Raw genomic sequence first — 17,291 nt, 5'->3', positions numbered from 1 at the left:
CCAGGTCCCTCTGCGTCTCTACACCCTTTATGGTTCTTCCATTTATCGTGTAGCTCCTCCCTACATTATTCCCACCAAAATGCATCACTTCGCATTTATCAGGATTGAACTCCATCTGCCATTTCCTTGCCCAAATTTCCAGCCTATCTATATCCTTCTGTAGCCTCTGACAATGTTCCTCACTATCTGCAAGTCCTGCCAGTTTTGTGTCGTCCGCAAACTTACTGATCACCCCAGTTACTCCTTCTTCCAGATCATTTATATAAATCACAAACAGCAGAGATCCCAATACAGAGCCCTGCGGTACACCACTAGTCACAGGCCTCCAGCCGGAAAAAGACCCTTCCACTACCACCCTCTGTCTTCTATGACCAAGCCAGTTCTCCACCCATCTAGCCACCTCCCCCTTTATCCCATGAGATCCAATCTTTTTCACTAGCCTACCATGAGGGACTTTGTCAAACGCTTTACTAAAGTCCATATAGACAACATCCACGGCCCTTCCTTCGTCAACCATTTTGGTCACTTCTTCAAAAAACACCACCAGGTTAGTGAGGCATGACCTCCCTCTCACAAAACCATGCTGACTATCGTTAATGAGTTTATTCCTTTCTAAATGCGCATACATCCTATCTCTAAGAATCTTCTCCAACAACTTCCCCACCACGGACGTCAAGCTCACCGGCCTATAATTACCCGGGTTATCCTTCCTACCCTTCTTAAATAACGGGACCACATTGGCTATCCTCCAATCCTCTGGGACCTCACCTGCGTCCAGTGACGAGACAAAGATTTGCGTCAGAGGCCCAACGAATGGTTTGACATATTCAGAGAAAATTAAACAGAACCAGAAAAACATCAGCAGGGTCTGGAAATCTGCCTCTAAACTCAGTGAAGTTTTGAAAAAATTTGCGTTCTCGTTGGTTCCACATTCAATGTTCCTATCATTCATTAACAATCTTAGTGATTTATTTTTGTAAAAAAAATGCAAGCAAGATAACCAAAAGATTCAAATGTTAAAACAAGGTTAGTAGATAAAATTCAAAATGCTGAAAATGAATAATAAGCATGATCTAGTTAAGAAATTACCACTTTCCAAACTGAACAGCACAATTAAAATTGCTCTTTTCAATATCTTACCATTCTGTGTGAGTTTTGTTGAACAGACCAAAGTAGAAATTTGAAACGAATCTTTGCTGATGGCAAAGTTTCCAAAACTGTGCATATTTTTCCCAGACATCGTGTAGCCTTTCTCCTCAAGCATCGGTTTAGTTGCTGGCAAATTTAAGTATGGTGATGCATCTTCCAGTTTTTTGGCATCCCACTGCACAGAAAAAAATCTTAGACTCATAATGTGTTACACTTCAATATATATATGAAAAGCAGTTAGCAGATAACCCTTCTTCAGTTGTGCTGAAAACCATTATATACAAACCATTATATACAAACATACCTTGTATACAATTAGGTCATGCTCTCCATCTCTTAGCGTTGTTCCATCATACCTCATCAGTTTCACAAATGCCATTGCAAATATCTTCTCAGATTTGTCTTTGGCTAAACAAAGAAAGTCTTAATGAGTCTTACATGATTCTTGTTCAACATGGAACATCACGGTAATTACCTTTTTTAGACCAAAGGTGAACTGTTAACGCATGCCTACATTTGCAAAACACATGACAAATCTTGCAACTGAAGAACTGCAATGTGCTAAGCATGGCACTTACCTGTGTGAATTGGACTAGAAATGTCAGGAAAAAAGGCAGTATTTAAAATAAGAACATAAGAACATAAGAAATAGGAGCAGGAGTAGGCCATCTAGCCCCTCGAGCCTGCCCCGCCATTCAATAAGATCATGGCTGATCTGAAGTGGATCAGTTCCACTTACCCGCCTGATCCCTATAACCCCTAATTCCCTTACCGATCAGGAATCCATCTATCCATGATTTAAACATATTCAACGAGGTAGCCTCCACCACTTCAGTGGGCAGAGAATTCCAGAGATTCACCACCCTCTGAGAGAAGAAGTTCCTCCTCAACTCTGTCCTAAACTGACCCCCCTTTATTTTGAGGCTGTGCCCTCTAGTTCTAGCTTCCTTTCTAAGTGGAAAGAATCTCTCCATCTCTACCCTATCCAGCCCCTTCATTATCTTATAGGTCTCTATAAGATCCCCCCTCAGCCTTCTAAATTCCAACGAATACAAACCCAATCTGCTCAGTCTCTCCTCATAATCAACACGGTAGCACGGTAGCACAGTGGTTAGCACTGCTGCTTCACAGCTTCAGGGTCCCGGGTTCGATTCCCGGCTCGGGTCACTGTCTGTGTGGAGTTTGCACATTCTCCTCGTGTCTGCGTGGGTTTCCTCCGGGTGCTCCGGTTTCCTCCCACAGTCCAAAGATGTGCGGGTTAGGTTGATTGGCCAGGTTATAAATTGCCCCTTAGAGTCCTGGGATGCGTAGGTTAGAGGGATTAGCGGGTAAATATGTGGGGGTAGGGCCTGGGTGGGATTGTGGTCGGTGCAGACTCGATGGGCCGAATGGCCTCCTTCTGCACTGTAGGGTTTCTATGATTCTAAGTGAACACCCCTCACCTCTGGTATCCACCTGGTGAACCTTCTCTGCACTCCCTCCAAGGCCAATATATCCTTCCGCAAATAAGGAGACCAATACTGCACACAGTATTCCAGCTGCGGCCTCACCAATGCCCTGTACAGATGCAGCAAGACATCTCTGCTTTTATATTCTATCCCCCTTGCGATATAGGCCAACATCCCATTTGCCTTCTTGATCACCTGTTGCACCTGCAGACTAGGTTTTTGCGTCTCATGCACAAGGACCCCCAGGTCCCCCTGCACAGCAGCATGTTGTAATTTCTTTCCATTTAGATAATAATCCAATTTGCTATTATTTCTTCCAAAGTGAATAACCTCGCATTTGTTAACGTTATACTCCATCTGCCAGATCCTCGCCCACTCACTCAGCCTGTCCAAATCTCTCTGCAGACCTTCTACGCCCTCCACACGATTCATTTTTCCACTTATCTTTGTGTCGTCTGCAAACTTTGTTACCCTACACTCAGTCCCCTCCTCCAGATCGTCTATATAAATGGTAAATAGTTGAGGCCCCAGTACCGATCCCTGCGGCACGCCACTAGTTACCATCTGCCAACCAGAAAAGCACCCATTTATTCCGACTCTCTGCTTCCTGTCGGATAGCCAATCCCCAATCCACGCTAACACCCTACCCCCAACTCCGTGAGACCCAATCTTCTTCAGCAACTTTTTGTGAGGCACCTTATCAAACGCCTTTTGGAAATCCAAAAACACCGCATCCACCGGTTCCCCTCTGTCAAACGCACCAGTCACATCTTCATAAAAATCCAACAAGTTCGTCAAGCATGACTTTCCCCTCATGAATCCATGCTGCGTCTGCTTAATCGTACCATTCTTATCCAGATGGCCTGCTATTTCTTCTTTAATGATGGATTCCAGCATTTTCCCAACTACAGACGTTAAGCTAACCGGCCTGTAGTTACCCGCCTTTTGTCTATTTCCTTTTTTAAACTGCGGCGTAACATTAGCCGTTTTCCAATCCGCCGGCACTACCCCAGAATCCAACGAATTTTGATAATATAAATAATAAAATAGAGGAAATGTGATATGAATTTGATGGAGGAATCTCTCAAAAAGACAACAAATTTCTTTTGAAATACTAAATGCCCATACAGGGTTTTTATTTTCATTATCTTGCATTTATATTTGAAATGTATTCAGAACCTTCATCTAATAGTAGAAATACTTGCTTTCATGCAATGTGTGCCAGCAAATGGACAAGACAAGCTGAGAATGGCAACAATGAACACACATGATCACCTCAGGAAATTATAGATGTTTGAATGGGGCCATCTTAATTCCAATCAGCTTACACTGAAAGCCTGCAGTCAACTTCGTCTCTTGGGCAATTAATTGGGCAATTACAAATACATATATAAAACTGAGACTAGAATCTTCGCCGCCTGTTAATTTTTTGCAGTATCACTGCACAGGCCAGATGCGATAGTGAACTCTGACAAGCATTTTACACAAAAACACTTTATATCTAATATGCATAGAGCAAATATAATTTTTTTAGCACAGAATGCTGCTACTGATTATCAAAAATTGTTTTGGAAGAGATACTGTTCAGTAAAGAACTTTAACTTATCTAAATCTGCTACTAAATGAATTTACATGTGTCCTACTATATACCTATTACTGAATTTTCAATCTGAACTGCATGATCTATCAGCTTATTATTTTCTGCCATTTTGGAGAGATCAAGAGTTGAGCTTATATATGCTCACCAACACTAAATGATTTTTTTCATCTTGACCATGCTACATTCTAGATACATAATGCACAAGGTCAAGTTTCTGATCATAAGAAGCATGAACCAACGGAAGTCAACTTTTGCAAATATAAGTATGGCAAAAACCCCAATCATTACAGTCGGTCACAGTTTTAAAAATACATGCCTAAAAAGCGCAGATTCTTCATCAACAAATGTAAACATGACAAATAACTTCATCATTTTACGCATTTTATGAACCTAAAATCAGTTGAAGTACTTACAATCTTGAGACGATCGATGTCGGAATGTGAACCTTAAATGGCTTCGATTTACATCTTCAATAGGAATTGCCACCTGCAAAGTAATATCGATATACCCTTAAAATAAGGCTAAAATAATACCACTCATGAGTTTATTTTAACTTTTGCAATTCAAGCTTATATTCAGAGGACATACCTTTACTGTCTCAAACCAACGGGGCTGCTTCACTTGATAGTAAATAACAGATTTATATTCAGAGATACCGTCATCTTCCGCACCAGGAAAAATTACATTCTTTTAAAAAGAAGAAGCAAACATCAATATGATCTTAAAAATGTAATAATGCATTTAAAGAGTTAAAAAAATACTGAAGAACCCACAAAACAAAGTGTTTGAAAGACTGAGGAAATTTACATGAAGTTTGGGCTCAGCTATCTCCAATGTTCAGGATATAACTCACACAAAGCCACAGTTGAAGCAATAACTTAAATAACAAAAATATAGCACAAAAATACAAGACCCAATTCTGGAAAACATTATTTGTTGCATGCACAACAGCCTCACAGTTGTGTCATTGGTGGTGGTCATACCTCCAAACGCTTGCCTTCTTCATCATATACCATCATTGTGACCTCCACATTCTTGGAAGTTGTTTTACTGCCCTTGTCAAACTCCCCTAGCACCAGTGTAACATAGATGTCATTACGAACATCACCTTGATGGGGAAATAAGGATAAAGATTCTTAAACAATTTATTTTATTATCACTGTAGGTACAAGAAAAAATATTTTTTCTGCACTCAGTCAAATTATTTATAAATAGAGGTACGATCATTTGAAAATAAATTTTACATGCAAATTGGAATCGCTGTAACATACAAGTAGGATAAACAAAACTGCACACACTTTAATCCTGACTAGAAATAGCATTTAAACCACTAACATTCAAAAGTCGGCTAAGCATCATTTGGTTACAAAGTGATTTGAGGAAATTAAATAGCAGCTTTTGCACAGGCTGAACTTTTGAAAATACAGGAAGATCACATGTGTGACAGAAACATCAGTAGTGGGGCGTGACCTACTTTGAAAGACCCTATTTCCAACAGGACATAACACAGAATGTATATTGCATGATTTTCTGGCCTTTATTCAATGATAAAAATTGGAGATTGTGCAGAGGAGGTTTACAAGAATAGTTCCAGGGATGACAATCTTTCGTTATGGGGATAGATTGGAGAGGTTGGGAACGTTCTCTTGGAAAAAAGGAGAGATTTAATGGAGATGTTCAAAATCATGAAGGGCTTTGACAGAGTAGATAGAGTGGGACTGTTCCCACAGATAAAAGAATAGTTTGAATAGAAACAATGTGCAAGGGTCTGGGGAATAGACAGGGAACATGGCACCAAGTCATAATGCTCATTTGGAGACCCCGTGCAGACACAATGGGCCGAATGGCCTCCTGCTATTCTGTAACAATACTGTGATAAATGATATCAACAAAAAGGTACAATTCAGTTTGTATTAAATAATCAACTGAAAAAGATGAGGCAGCAGGTAAAACCTCACTACCTCAACTTCATGAAATAACTGAAGTTCAAACAATTTTTTGCACGATGATGTGAACAGGCAGATGTCAAACAAACTATCAGTTCACAGATTACAGATCACAAATATTAGTACAGATTAAATCCAAGGTCCTGACAAATAAATGGCCATATCAGCCCGATCAAACTTGGTTATCACAAAATTCTTCAAACACCATTCCTGTTGAAAATAAACATGAACTTCAGAAACATGAACTCTCACTGAACAGAAAGCATGTTTTTTTCCTGGCAACATTCATTACAAGACAAACATTTTATTTCAATACTGCAGGCCAACAGATTACAATGCCGGTGTTCTCTTTGAGTTGAGGAGATTAGATATTACCAAATTCTGTGGAGTTTTAGTCACCAAGTCAGCCCTTAATGTCAAAACAGATGCTTTTCAGATAGATTATTCATATCTGGCCATATTTAAACCATTAGATTTTGCCCATGCAAGATCCTTAAGTATTAATTGATGCCAAGTAGTTGAAGTTCCATGAATCAAAGTGTGCCACCCAATGGTAGGCTGGGGATTCTTTAGGAACCCCTGGCCACCCCATAAAAAAGATGAAGCATTTAAGACTAGTTTTAACATGGTATTGGCTTCTTTGATACAGTTACAGAACATAATGATGCAATGACACCTGCTCAGGTGTCAGGTGACACCTGTTCAGCTTCTGAGCTTGCAAAGAACATTGTATAAAACAGTCAATGTGCACAGGTATTGCAAACTATTTCTTTCTGACACATTCAGGACGATAGCATGGTCTAATGTAAACATTACACCTGTTAAAACAATAGAACCATAGAAACATTACAGCATAGAAAGATGCCATTCAGCCCGCTGCGTCCATGCTGGCCAAAAAAGAGAAATATAAAACTAGCTACTCATTTTAATCTCACGTTCCAGCATTTAGCCCGTAGCCCTGCAAGTCACAGCATTTCAAGTGCAGCTCCAGGTACTTTTTAAATGAATTGAGCATTTCAATCTCAACCGCCAATTCGGACTGTGAATTCCAGATGCCTGCCTGCTACTCTCTGGTTGAAAAAGTTTTTCCTCCTGCCCCCTCTAATCCTTCTACTGATCACCTTAAATCTAAAAATCTTCGATCTATGAATACTCCCTTTTTGCAAAATTTTATTTCCTGACATTGCATTTTCCTCACATTATTGTGTGAACTTTGCCACTATAAGTTCCTTGTGTTATAATGGAACTGTCTATCTAAACGTGCTGCTTCAATCAAACCCTCCCACCAATTATGGCACTGTAACACCAAAGTTTACATCTCCACACCCCTAAACTTTCAGTTCAAAGAAACTCCTGTGCTCCAACCCTGTTTCTCTGCATCACAAAGTGAAACTAATTTATATATTTATTTATCAATAGTTTCAAATCCAAGTATGATAAACTGGTCATTGAAATTAAAATCACTCTGCCGTTTCTTTCCACAAACATGCCATTATTATTGGCATCCATCGGTTTCAGGAGATGCACCCAGGGTGAATGTAATTTCAGTATTCAACATTGTCTGTTGTGGTTATAGAGGGCCAAATCATGAGTAACTGCCCCTTCCGCAGCTGGTACACATAAACAGCATTGGCCCAAAGTCAACTGATGTTTTTTTTCTGGCGGACACTCTTCTGCCATCTGGTCTTTTCTTTTGTCCTCTGTTTTTTCCATGCCCTCCCTGACTGCTCGTTTCCAGGCACTCCGGTCAGCAGTGAGGACTTCCCATGCTTTGACTCCAATCCCGGTCAACTTGAAGTCCTGCTTTCAGACATTCTTGTATTGCAAACGTGTGCAATCTGTTGATCTCATGCCAACAGCCAGTTCACTAGAGAGCATGTTTTTGGGGATGTAGCCATTATCTATTCAGCTCATGGGATCCAGCCAATGGGTTTGACGCCGACTGAAGAGGGCAAACGTGAAGATCTCCACACACAGATGTACTTCTATATTCGGCACTCCGTCTTGTCAGGAGATACCCAACATATGTTTGGAGCAACAGAAGTGGAAGCAGTTCAGCTGCTTTTCTTGGCTTGCATAAGTTATCCATGCCTCACGACTATAAAGAAGGATGCTGAGAACACAAGCCTGGAGCACACTGAGCTTGTATTTTCAGTTAATTTGCTGTTGGTTCACGATTCAACTTTTCAAGTTTGACATGACAACTGTGGCCATCCTGATGATTTCTGCATCAAGAAACAGGTTACTGGTAATTGTTGATCCAAAATATGCAAAACCATTGATTTCCTCCAGAGTGAGATTGTCAATGGTGATGGAAGGGATTTTTACGGCCTGTCCCACAATTTTGGTGCTCTTGACGCTGATTCTCGGTCTGAACCCCTTGCAGACCGAAAAGAACCAATCTACAAGTTGGTGCAAGTGGACTTCAGCATGGGACGCCGGCATGCGTCATCAGCAAACAGCAACTCACAAATTAGGACATTACACTTTGTACTTGGCACACAATGTTGTCAAGTTGAACAGCTTGCTGTCAGTTTTAGCAAGGAGATAGACACCCTAATTTGAGTCGCTGAAAGCGTACAATAGCAGCTTGGAAAAAAAATATGCCAAATGGTGTTGGCGCCATGACACAGCCCTGTTTTAACCCACTGCTGATCCTGAAAGCCTCCGATAACACTCCATTGTAACTGATGAAACTGTGCATGTGCTCATGGAAAGAAGAAATTATGCCCAGGAATCCTGGTGGCCAGCTTATTTCCCGTAGTTTAAAGAGTCCATGAACTTTTGTGTCTGTGCTGGGAAGAAAGGTTTGTGCCTCAAAACATGTGTGATGCAAAAATTGATGCATAAACAAAGGGGATCACATTGATTGCAACATTACTGAGGCATTCCCTTATTAAGTATTGTGGGGAAAGTCTTTACTCTTATTGCTCTGACCAAATTGCAGACCCTGGCATTGTGTATTTACAGTGAGCCTCAGTGTGGCTTCAGAGCTAGCAGATGGACAACTGTTATGATTTTCTCAGTTCAGCAGGTACAGCAGATGTGCTGCAAACAGCACAGACCATTTTACATTGTTTTCACAGACCTTCTTCAACCTTGTCAGAAGAGGCAGTCCTTTAAATTTGTTTATAATGTTCGTATACTTACAAAAACAAAACTACAGACTGATGAAGTATTTACTGCATTTAAATTGTTTGCTAACAAACTCACCAGGCATTATTATTTCAGGGAAACCCATTTTTCTTGCAACTGCTGTGGTTCTGTCAACTAGATGTGGAAAATCTTTTCGTATTTGATGAACATCGCCTAACAGCAGCTTCATTGTCACCCACAAACCTAGGTAAATAAAAGATACAAAAAAAAAATCACCTTTCACAAAATCACCCTCCAAACTAACAGATCAGAAGATTTATTTTCACAATGGAAAAGGAACAGACTTTTCAAATTTAGTGATACTCACATTGAAATCCAAGGGAGAATAATAATTCACTAATATATATTTATCCTTTTTAGTTTTATGAATTGTCGATAAGAAACACAATACACAAACGTTTCCACCATATCTATCCAAATATGGAGACAAACTGAAATGGGGTCGGGAAACAAGGTGGGGGACATTGTGGCTAAAAATACAGCTAGATGACTCAGCCTTTGTGATGAAGGAGGAGTCTCTGTCAATAAGCAAGATATCATTCAAACACATGATGCACACATTGAAGGACCTCATTTTCAAAACAGTAGGAAAATGGTGGTGAGATCTGACAGGAAAATTGACTGAATTGAAGGTTAAAAGGGGCTGGAGATATTGCAGAAGACAGTACCTGCAACAGAAGCAGAGATTGAGCAGTTCATTTGACTGATTTGGAAGAACTAGTGTATGTGCCATGATGAAAAAGTTCAAGCTATGCATAGGCTTGGGTCAATCCAGAAGGGATTCCAGCTTGAGATGGCGGAAGCTCAACTGGGAATTAGTGACAGATATTGGCAGGGATTGGGAAAGGTGAAAAGGGTGGATGTCAGAATGGTAACAGGAAATGGTTACTGAAGACAGCAAAGAAAGAAAAAGATTGTAGATTGGAACTAAAAGACAAGGAAGCTCAGGCCTGGAGCAGAGGCCAATGTAAGTACACAAAAAGACACGGTAGTTATATCTTATATATATAAGCCATGACATGAACTACACCTGAACACTTGATTCTTTTAAACTATAAATTGAAATTGATGCATCAATTGCGCTTCCCAGCCTTCAGAAAGAGTTGGATCTGCCTGACAATTAGAGCCATGTGTTCAAAAGTCATCAAAGCATGATCATCATTAAGAATCTCCAAGTGAGGAGGTAAATGCCAAGCGTCCGACGGCTCTCTGCTTGAGATCGGTTGGGGGGGGGGGGGGGGGGTCCACTGCCACTCTGACTGTGATCAGTGGGGGAAGGGGGGAGGGGGTGGTCCGCTGCCTCTTTGCCTGTGGTCAGTGGGGGTGAAAGGGGGTGGCACTGCCACTCTGTTGGAGATCGGTGGGGGGGAGGAGGGGGGGGGGAAACAAGGGGGTCAGTAATGTTGTGGGGGTGCGGCAATGTTTGTGGTGGCCAGGGGGAGGCATTATCCGGCCCGGGAAGGAGGTGGCAGGGGAGCAACATTCTAACATTTTTTTTCTGTGCATGCGCAGTTGGAGATGCCAATCGGAGCTGCAGGGTTTTGGGCGCGTTAAGCGATTCGGAATCACTAATATTTTTGCAGGCAGAGTGCGTATGGGGTGCCTCAGAACGGGTCTAAAAGTCAGATCTGAAACATTCCCAGTTTCAAGTCCGCCCAGCACTTAGAATCAAAATGACAAAATAGGGCCCAACATGTTTTTGATTTGATTTATTGTCACGTGTATTAACATACAGTGAAAAGTATTGTTTCTTGCGCGCTATACAGACAAAACATACTGTTCATAGAGAAGGAAACGAGAGAGTGCAGAATGTAGTGTTACAGTCATAGCTAGGGTGTAGAGAAAGGTCAACTTAATGCAAGGTAAGTCCATTCAAAAGTCTGACAGCAGCAGGGAAGAAGCTGTTCTTGAGTCAGTTGGTACGTGACCTCAGACTTTTGTATCTTTTTCCCGAAGGAAGAAGGTGGAAGAGAGAATGTCCGGGGTGCGTGGCGTCCTTAATTATGCTGGCTGCTTTGCCGAGGCAGCAGGAAGTGTAGACAGAGTCAATGGATGGGAGGCGGGTTTGCGTGATGGATTGGGCTACATTCACGATCTTTTGTAGTTTCTTGCAGTCTTGGACAGAGCAGGAACCATACCAAGCTGTGATACAACCAGAAAGAATGCTTTCTATGGTGCATCTGTAAAAGTTGCTGAGAGTCGTAGCTGACATGTCAAATTTCCTTAGTCTTCTGAGAAAGTAAGGAATGCAGTGATCATGTGATAGATTGCAAGGACATTCAACTCTGTTTTGGCCAAATTCAACTCTGTTCCTATTGAACATATACTCAAAGGTAAAAAAAAGTTATGATTTTACTTGTGCCAGAGGAAGGCTGATAAAAAAGCTCCACACTGGTATAACTGAGTAATTTCATTAGATTTTCCTACTTATACTCTATTTTGTTGAAAATAGAGCAATGCACAAAAATTTCAGAATGTTCTGCTAAAGGAAATATATTTTAATCTCTCAAACTTATTTTGCAACAAAACAGCACTTACCTTGACCCTTGTGGTTTACTTCCTTGGCAGCAATGACTTTATTGATCACAGTCTGAAGGAAGTCATTCTCCCCTGCTACCCTGGGTGAAAAACGGGATGATATGTTCAGCTGCTTGTGTCGAATGGCGTCATCCAATGCTAGCCTGGAAGATGCACATGACGACCAACACCACAAGAAACAGAAGGGCCACACAAACCAGAATTCACAGTACAAAGGGACACAAAATATCATTGCATAAATGCAACAAACAGTTATCGTCAGCCAACGCAACGGACAGGACAGATGGATAACAAGAAAGACATAGGAAGATCATTATTCAAGAAAATGCTGATTGCACAAGAATAAATGCAAATCTGCATCACGATGACTAACATCTTCTTTAACCACCATAAGCCCTTCCCCAACAGAGTAATGAAAACAATCACCCAGAAGCCCAGAAAATGTAAAATCTTAATGTGCCCATGTCTATTTTCAGAATACAATGGAGCTCTCCCAAAATTAATGCTCAAAAAAACATATTTGATACAATTTGATTACAATAATGAGACACACACACAAACGTCTATTAACTTGCATTGATTTCATCCCTATTCCTATGTTTCATGCATAATATAGAAGAACATTCTAGATATTAATCAAAGTCTACCCTCATACTTCTATGGTACAATTATTTATTTCAAGTCTTTTTTAGTCTCCTTAAATAGATTACTTTCCATGGAAAACCTCTAAAATTGGTCCCACCTTCCGGAAATCAGATGCAATAAGGGGACTGTTGAAAAGGCAGGGAATCAGAAATACCCAAATATTTTGAAAGGTGGATCCCAGTAGAGAAATAGTGGAAAACAAGAAATAGCTAATAACATTACCCCTTAGACTCCACTGCATATACTGCCTCAATGGTTAACTAATAGTCCACACTGTGGTGGCACTTTTGAGAGAATTTTCCACTTACAAGTCAAATAATTCCCAATAAATTATATTTGCCCACACTGAATTCTATCAGTTAATCGGCCAAGTTTAAAATCTCTCAGTTTGCTCTTTGTTGTCATTACATAACTTGCTCTTTTGCAGCTTCTGATTAATAAACCAATACTAACTAGATTGTAAACATAATTCTAAGACTGAAATTCCGAGAACACAAAACAATTCCTGCCATACTTGCACTCAGTAATGTTTCCTATCTTGATGGTTCACTTGCTGCATACCTTGTGTTTTTTGTCGTGCAATCTTAGTTAATTGACAATTTCAGCAAAAAAAAAATCGATATTTCTTTTCCAACTGCAGATAAGGCTCTAATACATATTCAAATAAACCATAGCTGTCCTAGATCATAGCAGCACTTCAGAAAATAAATGCTGTCAAGTTGGTTCCTACTTTTCTCAGGATACTTATCTGCTTTCTAGTATCCTCATCTTCCCTACTCCATGATTCTACTGAAGTTTCCTGACTCCTTTTTTAAACAAAACCATTAACACCTATGTAAAAGCTACCAAGAAACTTAAGTCAAACCTGTGGAACCCCTCTCTCCCCGATGCCCCAAACTTCACCACCCTCCACCTCGCAACAAATTCTATTTTACGGCAGACCTTCCCCTTGATATTCATCATTATCTTGAATAGAACTCAATCACAGCCTAGCTTAAAATGGACTCCCAATATTTCAGGAAACTTTACTAGCAATATAAACAAGCAGTGGAAAAATGAATCAGAAAAGACATGCAGCTAGAGTATCCCACATATTATGTTGCAATAGTCATAAAGAAATACGCAAACACATAATAAGCTCGAGAGAGAGAAGCACCAAACCTTGGAAGGGTTGAAAGATTTGCATATGTAACATACACCAAATCAACTGAAGTGTAGTCTACTGTAAGCATATCAAATATGAAGTGTTTTTAAACCATCTACCAGAAATATCAAACTACCTCGATTATCTTTATCTGTATGGATTTTTAAAGGTTATAATATTATGCATGCCCAGGACTTAATGAACAAACTGTTTGATGGAATATTTGGTCCTGAATTTCTGAGGTCTGAACCAACAGATTTCTAGATTTTCATTGCTATCATCTTGCAATGTGACAATTGCTCCAAACCTATTCATCTGCTGCATTAGAAACTAGAAAATGGGGAGAAAGGCTTGCCTCCAATAACTTTCAGCTAATTCAAAAAGGAAATAGGAAGAGTGCAGGTCCAACATATTCCCTAAAGGGGGAAATGTAAGAGCAATAAGTTCAGAGAACCCTGGGTGTTTAGAACAATTCAGGACTGGATAAAGAAGAGGAGAAAGGCTTTTAGCAAATCCAAAGGGAACAATACAGTTGCAGCCCGAGAGGAATATAGGAAGTGCAAGAAGGTACTTAAGAAAGCAATTAGAGGAGCAAAAATGAGGTATGAAAAAGGACTTGCAAACAAGATTAGGGAGAATCCTAAGATATTCTATAAATACATTAACGGAAAGAGGTTAAGCAGGGAAATAGTAGGGCCTATTACGGACCAAGGGGGCAATCTGTGTGTGAAGCCGCAAGACATTGGAAGGGTGTTAAATCAATTCTCATCGGTCTTCACTCAGGAAAAGGAGAACATAGGTACAGGATTCATGAAAAGGGACTGTGAGGACCTTGAGCAGTTTGTCATAGGAAGTGAAGTAGTATTGGAGGCTTTGACAGGCTCAAAAATGGACAAATCCTCAGACCTGGATGAACTGCATCCCAGGCTGCTGTGGGAGGCAACGCAGGAAATTGCAAGTGCTCTGAAGCAAATTTTTAATCCTCTCTGGCCATGGGGTAAGTACAGTAAGAGTTTTAACAACACCAGGTTGAAGTCCAACAGGTCTATTTGGTGCATTTGCCACCAAATAAACCTGTTGGACTTTAACCTGGTGTTGTTAAAACTCTTACTGTATTTACCCCAGTCCAACGCCGGCATCGCCACATCATGGGGGAAGTGCCAGAGAATTGGAGGAGAGCTAATATGGTCCACTTTTCGAGAAGGGTGGTAGAGATAAACCAGAGAGTTCCAGACAGGTGACTCTCACGTCACTGGTAGGGAAACTATTGGAGAAAATTCTGAAGGAGAGAATTAATCTCCACTTGGAAAGGCACGAGTTGATTAGGGATACTCAGTATGACTTAGTCAGAGGGAGGTCAAGCCTAACAAATTGAAACAATTTTTTCAAGAAAGTTATCAAGTATGTGGATGAGGGAAGTGCAGTTGATGCAGCTTGTGTGGGTTTTAGCAAAGCCTTTGACAAGGTCCATCATGGGGGGGGAAGACTGATTGAGAAGGTTGAAGTACATGAAATTCGGGGAAGCTTAGCAAGATAGATCCGAAACTAGCTTAGTAATAGGACACAAAGGGTGGTTGTAGAAGCCTGTTTGAGTGACTGGAGGACAGTGTCCTGTGGCATACCACAAGGTTCAGTGCTGGGTCCCTTATTTTTTGTAAGTTTGGAGATGACACCAAGATTGGTAGGATGGTTAATCATGATGAACAAGGTCGTAGGTTACAAGAAGATAGAGATGGGTTGGTTAGATGGGCAGAGCTGTGACAGATATTTAACCCTGATAAATGCGAGGTGATGCACTTTGGAAGAAATAATAAGACAAGGAATGGCAGAACAGTAGGAAGCTCAGAGGAACAGATGGATCTTGGGGTACTTATTCACAGATTCCTGAAGGCGGCAGAACAGTTGAATAGGGTAGTCAGGTAGACACAGGGAGACTTGCTTTTATCAGTCGTGGCATAGAGTATAAGAGCAAGGAGGTTATGTTGGAGTTATACAGAATGTTGGTCAGACCACAGCTGGAGTAGTGTGCGCAGTTTTGGTCACCTCACTATTGGAAGGATGTGATTGCACTTAGAGAGGGTACAGAAGAGATTCACCAGCATGTTTCTGGGTTGGAGCATTTGAGCAAAAAGGGGAGATTGGGAAGGCTTGGATTATTTTCTTTAGAGGAGAGAAGACCGAGGGGGGCATGATTGAGATGTATCTGAAACATCAACTTCGAAATACTTTAATTTTCAGTACCAACCAGAATTTTCACAGGACATTGCTTTACTGAAGACACTGCATTAATCCCTTTTATTTGTATTTCATTACACTGTTGCATTCAAGAAAAGTAAATGTTCAGTTTGTTACTTGTACTTTACTGATCTTCATTTCCATTTTTACCTACGAAGGCACCATATGTACATGCAAAGCAAAGCATTGCAACGCGAGGTTATCCCTACCTTTCTTATTGTAAAACAGAAAATTCTGCAATATGGGCCATTTTGGATTTATAAAACAAACAACAGCATAAAATAGGTTAACTCAATTATTTTAGCTTTTGTGAAGTTACGCAAAGTAAATAATTTCAATAAGTTTGTTAACTACCTAGCAAAAAAAATCATAATCATTGACATTGCACTAAAATGCAAACACCTACAAATATCATTAAACATACAAGCATACTTATAAGATTAAATAAACAGAAAATATATTGACCAAGGATTGTGAACCACCAAGACCTAAGACTACTTACGGTTGGAATGGAATGAAGTGCTGTTTGTCCTCATCATCCACTTTCCCTGTAATTATGTCAGTGACATCCATGACTGAAATAATAAGACAAAATGTTTTTTCTTCAATTATTTGAAAAGACTGGGAAATTTTGCAGGATGGTGGTGATACACAAGCTGACAGAGATTCAGCACTCACACTTACCCAAATTAACTCCATTTAAGATAACCACTTTTTGGGCTGAATCACTTGGATTCTGACTTGATGTTCCAACAGATCAAGGTATCATTGAATTCTACTGTAGATCTCTAAAGCCTTTTTTTTTTAAATGCATCATGCTATCCTAGTCTTCCTACAAAGGGAAAAATGGCACATCGAGCCTTTCCTTCGTCTCCTAACCCAGCTGTCAGCAAGGAGAGTATCAGATTAACATATACCAAACAAACTTAACAATCAAACTGAATGAAATAATGAAAGAAGTTGGAAATAATTAGCCAACCCACACTGTAGCAGCTCACAAGGCGGAAGACAATTCCTCTTCAATGGAGGCTGGATCATAATCCAAATTGACCAATAAGGAGCTCATGTTTAGAATACTGCTTGCAGTTTTAGGCTTACTACCATTATGTACTGAAATTTATTCAAAGTAAACAAAAAGAGCAACAATGGTATAAGAAAGATACAAGATATAATCTTCTAAATGTATGAAGACAAACATGGAACTCTGTTTTCAGTGGTATTTTGCATGGGTACCTGCGCATCATAGCATAATTCAGGTCTTTAATAATGTATTACATTATGCACCAAGCAAACAAATGCTGGCAATTTATTTTATTATTTCATTCAGTTTGATTGTTAAGTTTGCTTGGTATATGTTGATCTGATACTCTCCTTGCTGACAGCTGGGTTAGAGGATGAAGGAAAGGCTAGATGTGCCATTTTTCCCTTTG

General features: G+C 40.2%; 1 protein-coding gene across 5 annotated transcripts in view; it reads right to left on the bottom strand.

Moving 5' to 3' along the window:
* Positions 1–17,291, bottom strand: part of dock1 (dedicator of cytokinesis 1) — a 617,564-nt gene that overhangs the window by 455,996 nt on the left and 144,277 nt on the right. For 3 of the 5 annotated variants that reach the window (XM_078223434.1, XM_078223435.1, XM_078223439.1), the window contains exons 11-18: positions 16,364–16,436; positions 11,838–11,980; positions 9,357–9,482; positions 5,181–5,305; positions 4,786–4,884; positions 4,611–4,683; positions 1,454–1,557; positions 1,141–1,324 (exon numbers count right to left, since the gene is read on the bottom strand). In XM_078223434.1, the coding sequence (XP_078079560.1) occupies positions 1,141–1,324; positions 1,454–1,557; positions 4,611–4,683; positions 4,786–4,884; positions 5,181–5,305; positions 9,357–9,482; positions 11,838–11,980; positions 16,364–16,436 (927 nt within the window). The remainder of the gene's footprint in view (positions 1–1,140; positions 1,325–1,453; positions 1,558–4,610; positions 4,684–4,785; positions 4,885–5,180; positions 5,306–9,356; positions 9,483–11,837; positions 11,981–16,363; positions 16,437–17,291) is intronic. The other 2 variants (XM_078223436.1, XM_078223437.1) reach the window with 1 other exon arrangement.

Source organism: Mustelus asterias, chromosome 11 (genome assembly GCF_964213995.1).
Source record: "Mustelus asterias chromosome 11, sMusAst1.hap1.1, whole genome shotgun sequence".
In the NCBI taxonomy this organism is placed as follows: Eukaryota; Metazoa; Chordata; class Chondrichthyes; order Carcharhiniformes; family Triakidae; genus Mustelus; species Mustelus asterias.
Note: the sequence above shows the minus strand (reverse complement) of the source record. Positions and strands in the feature narration are given on the sequence as shown.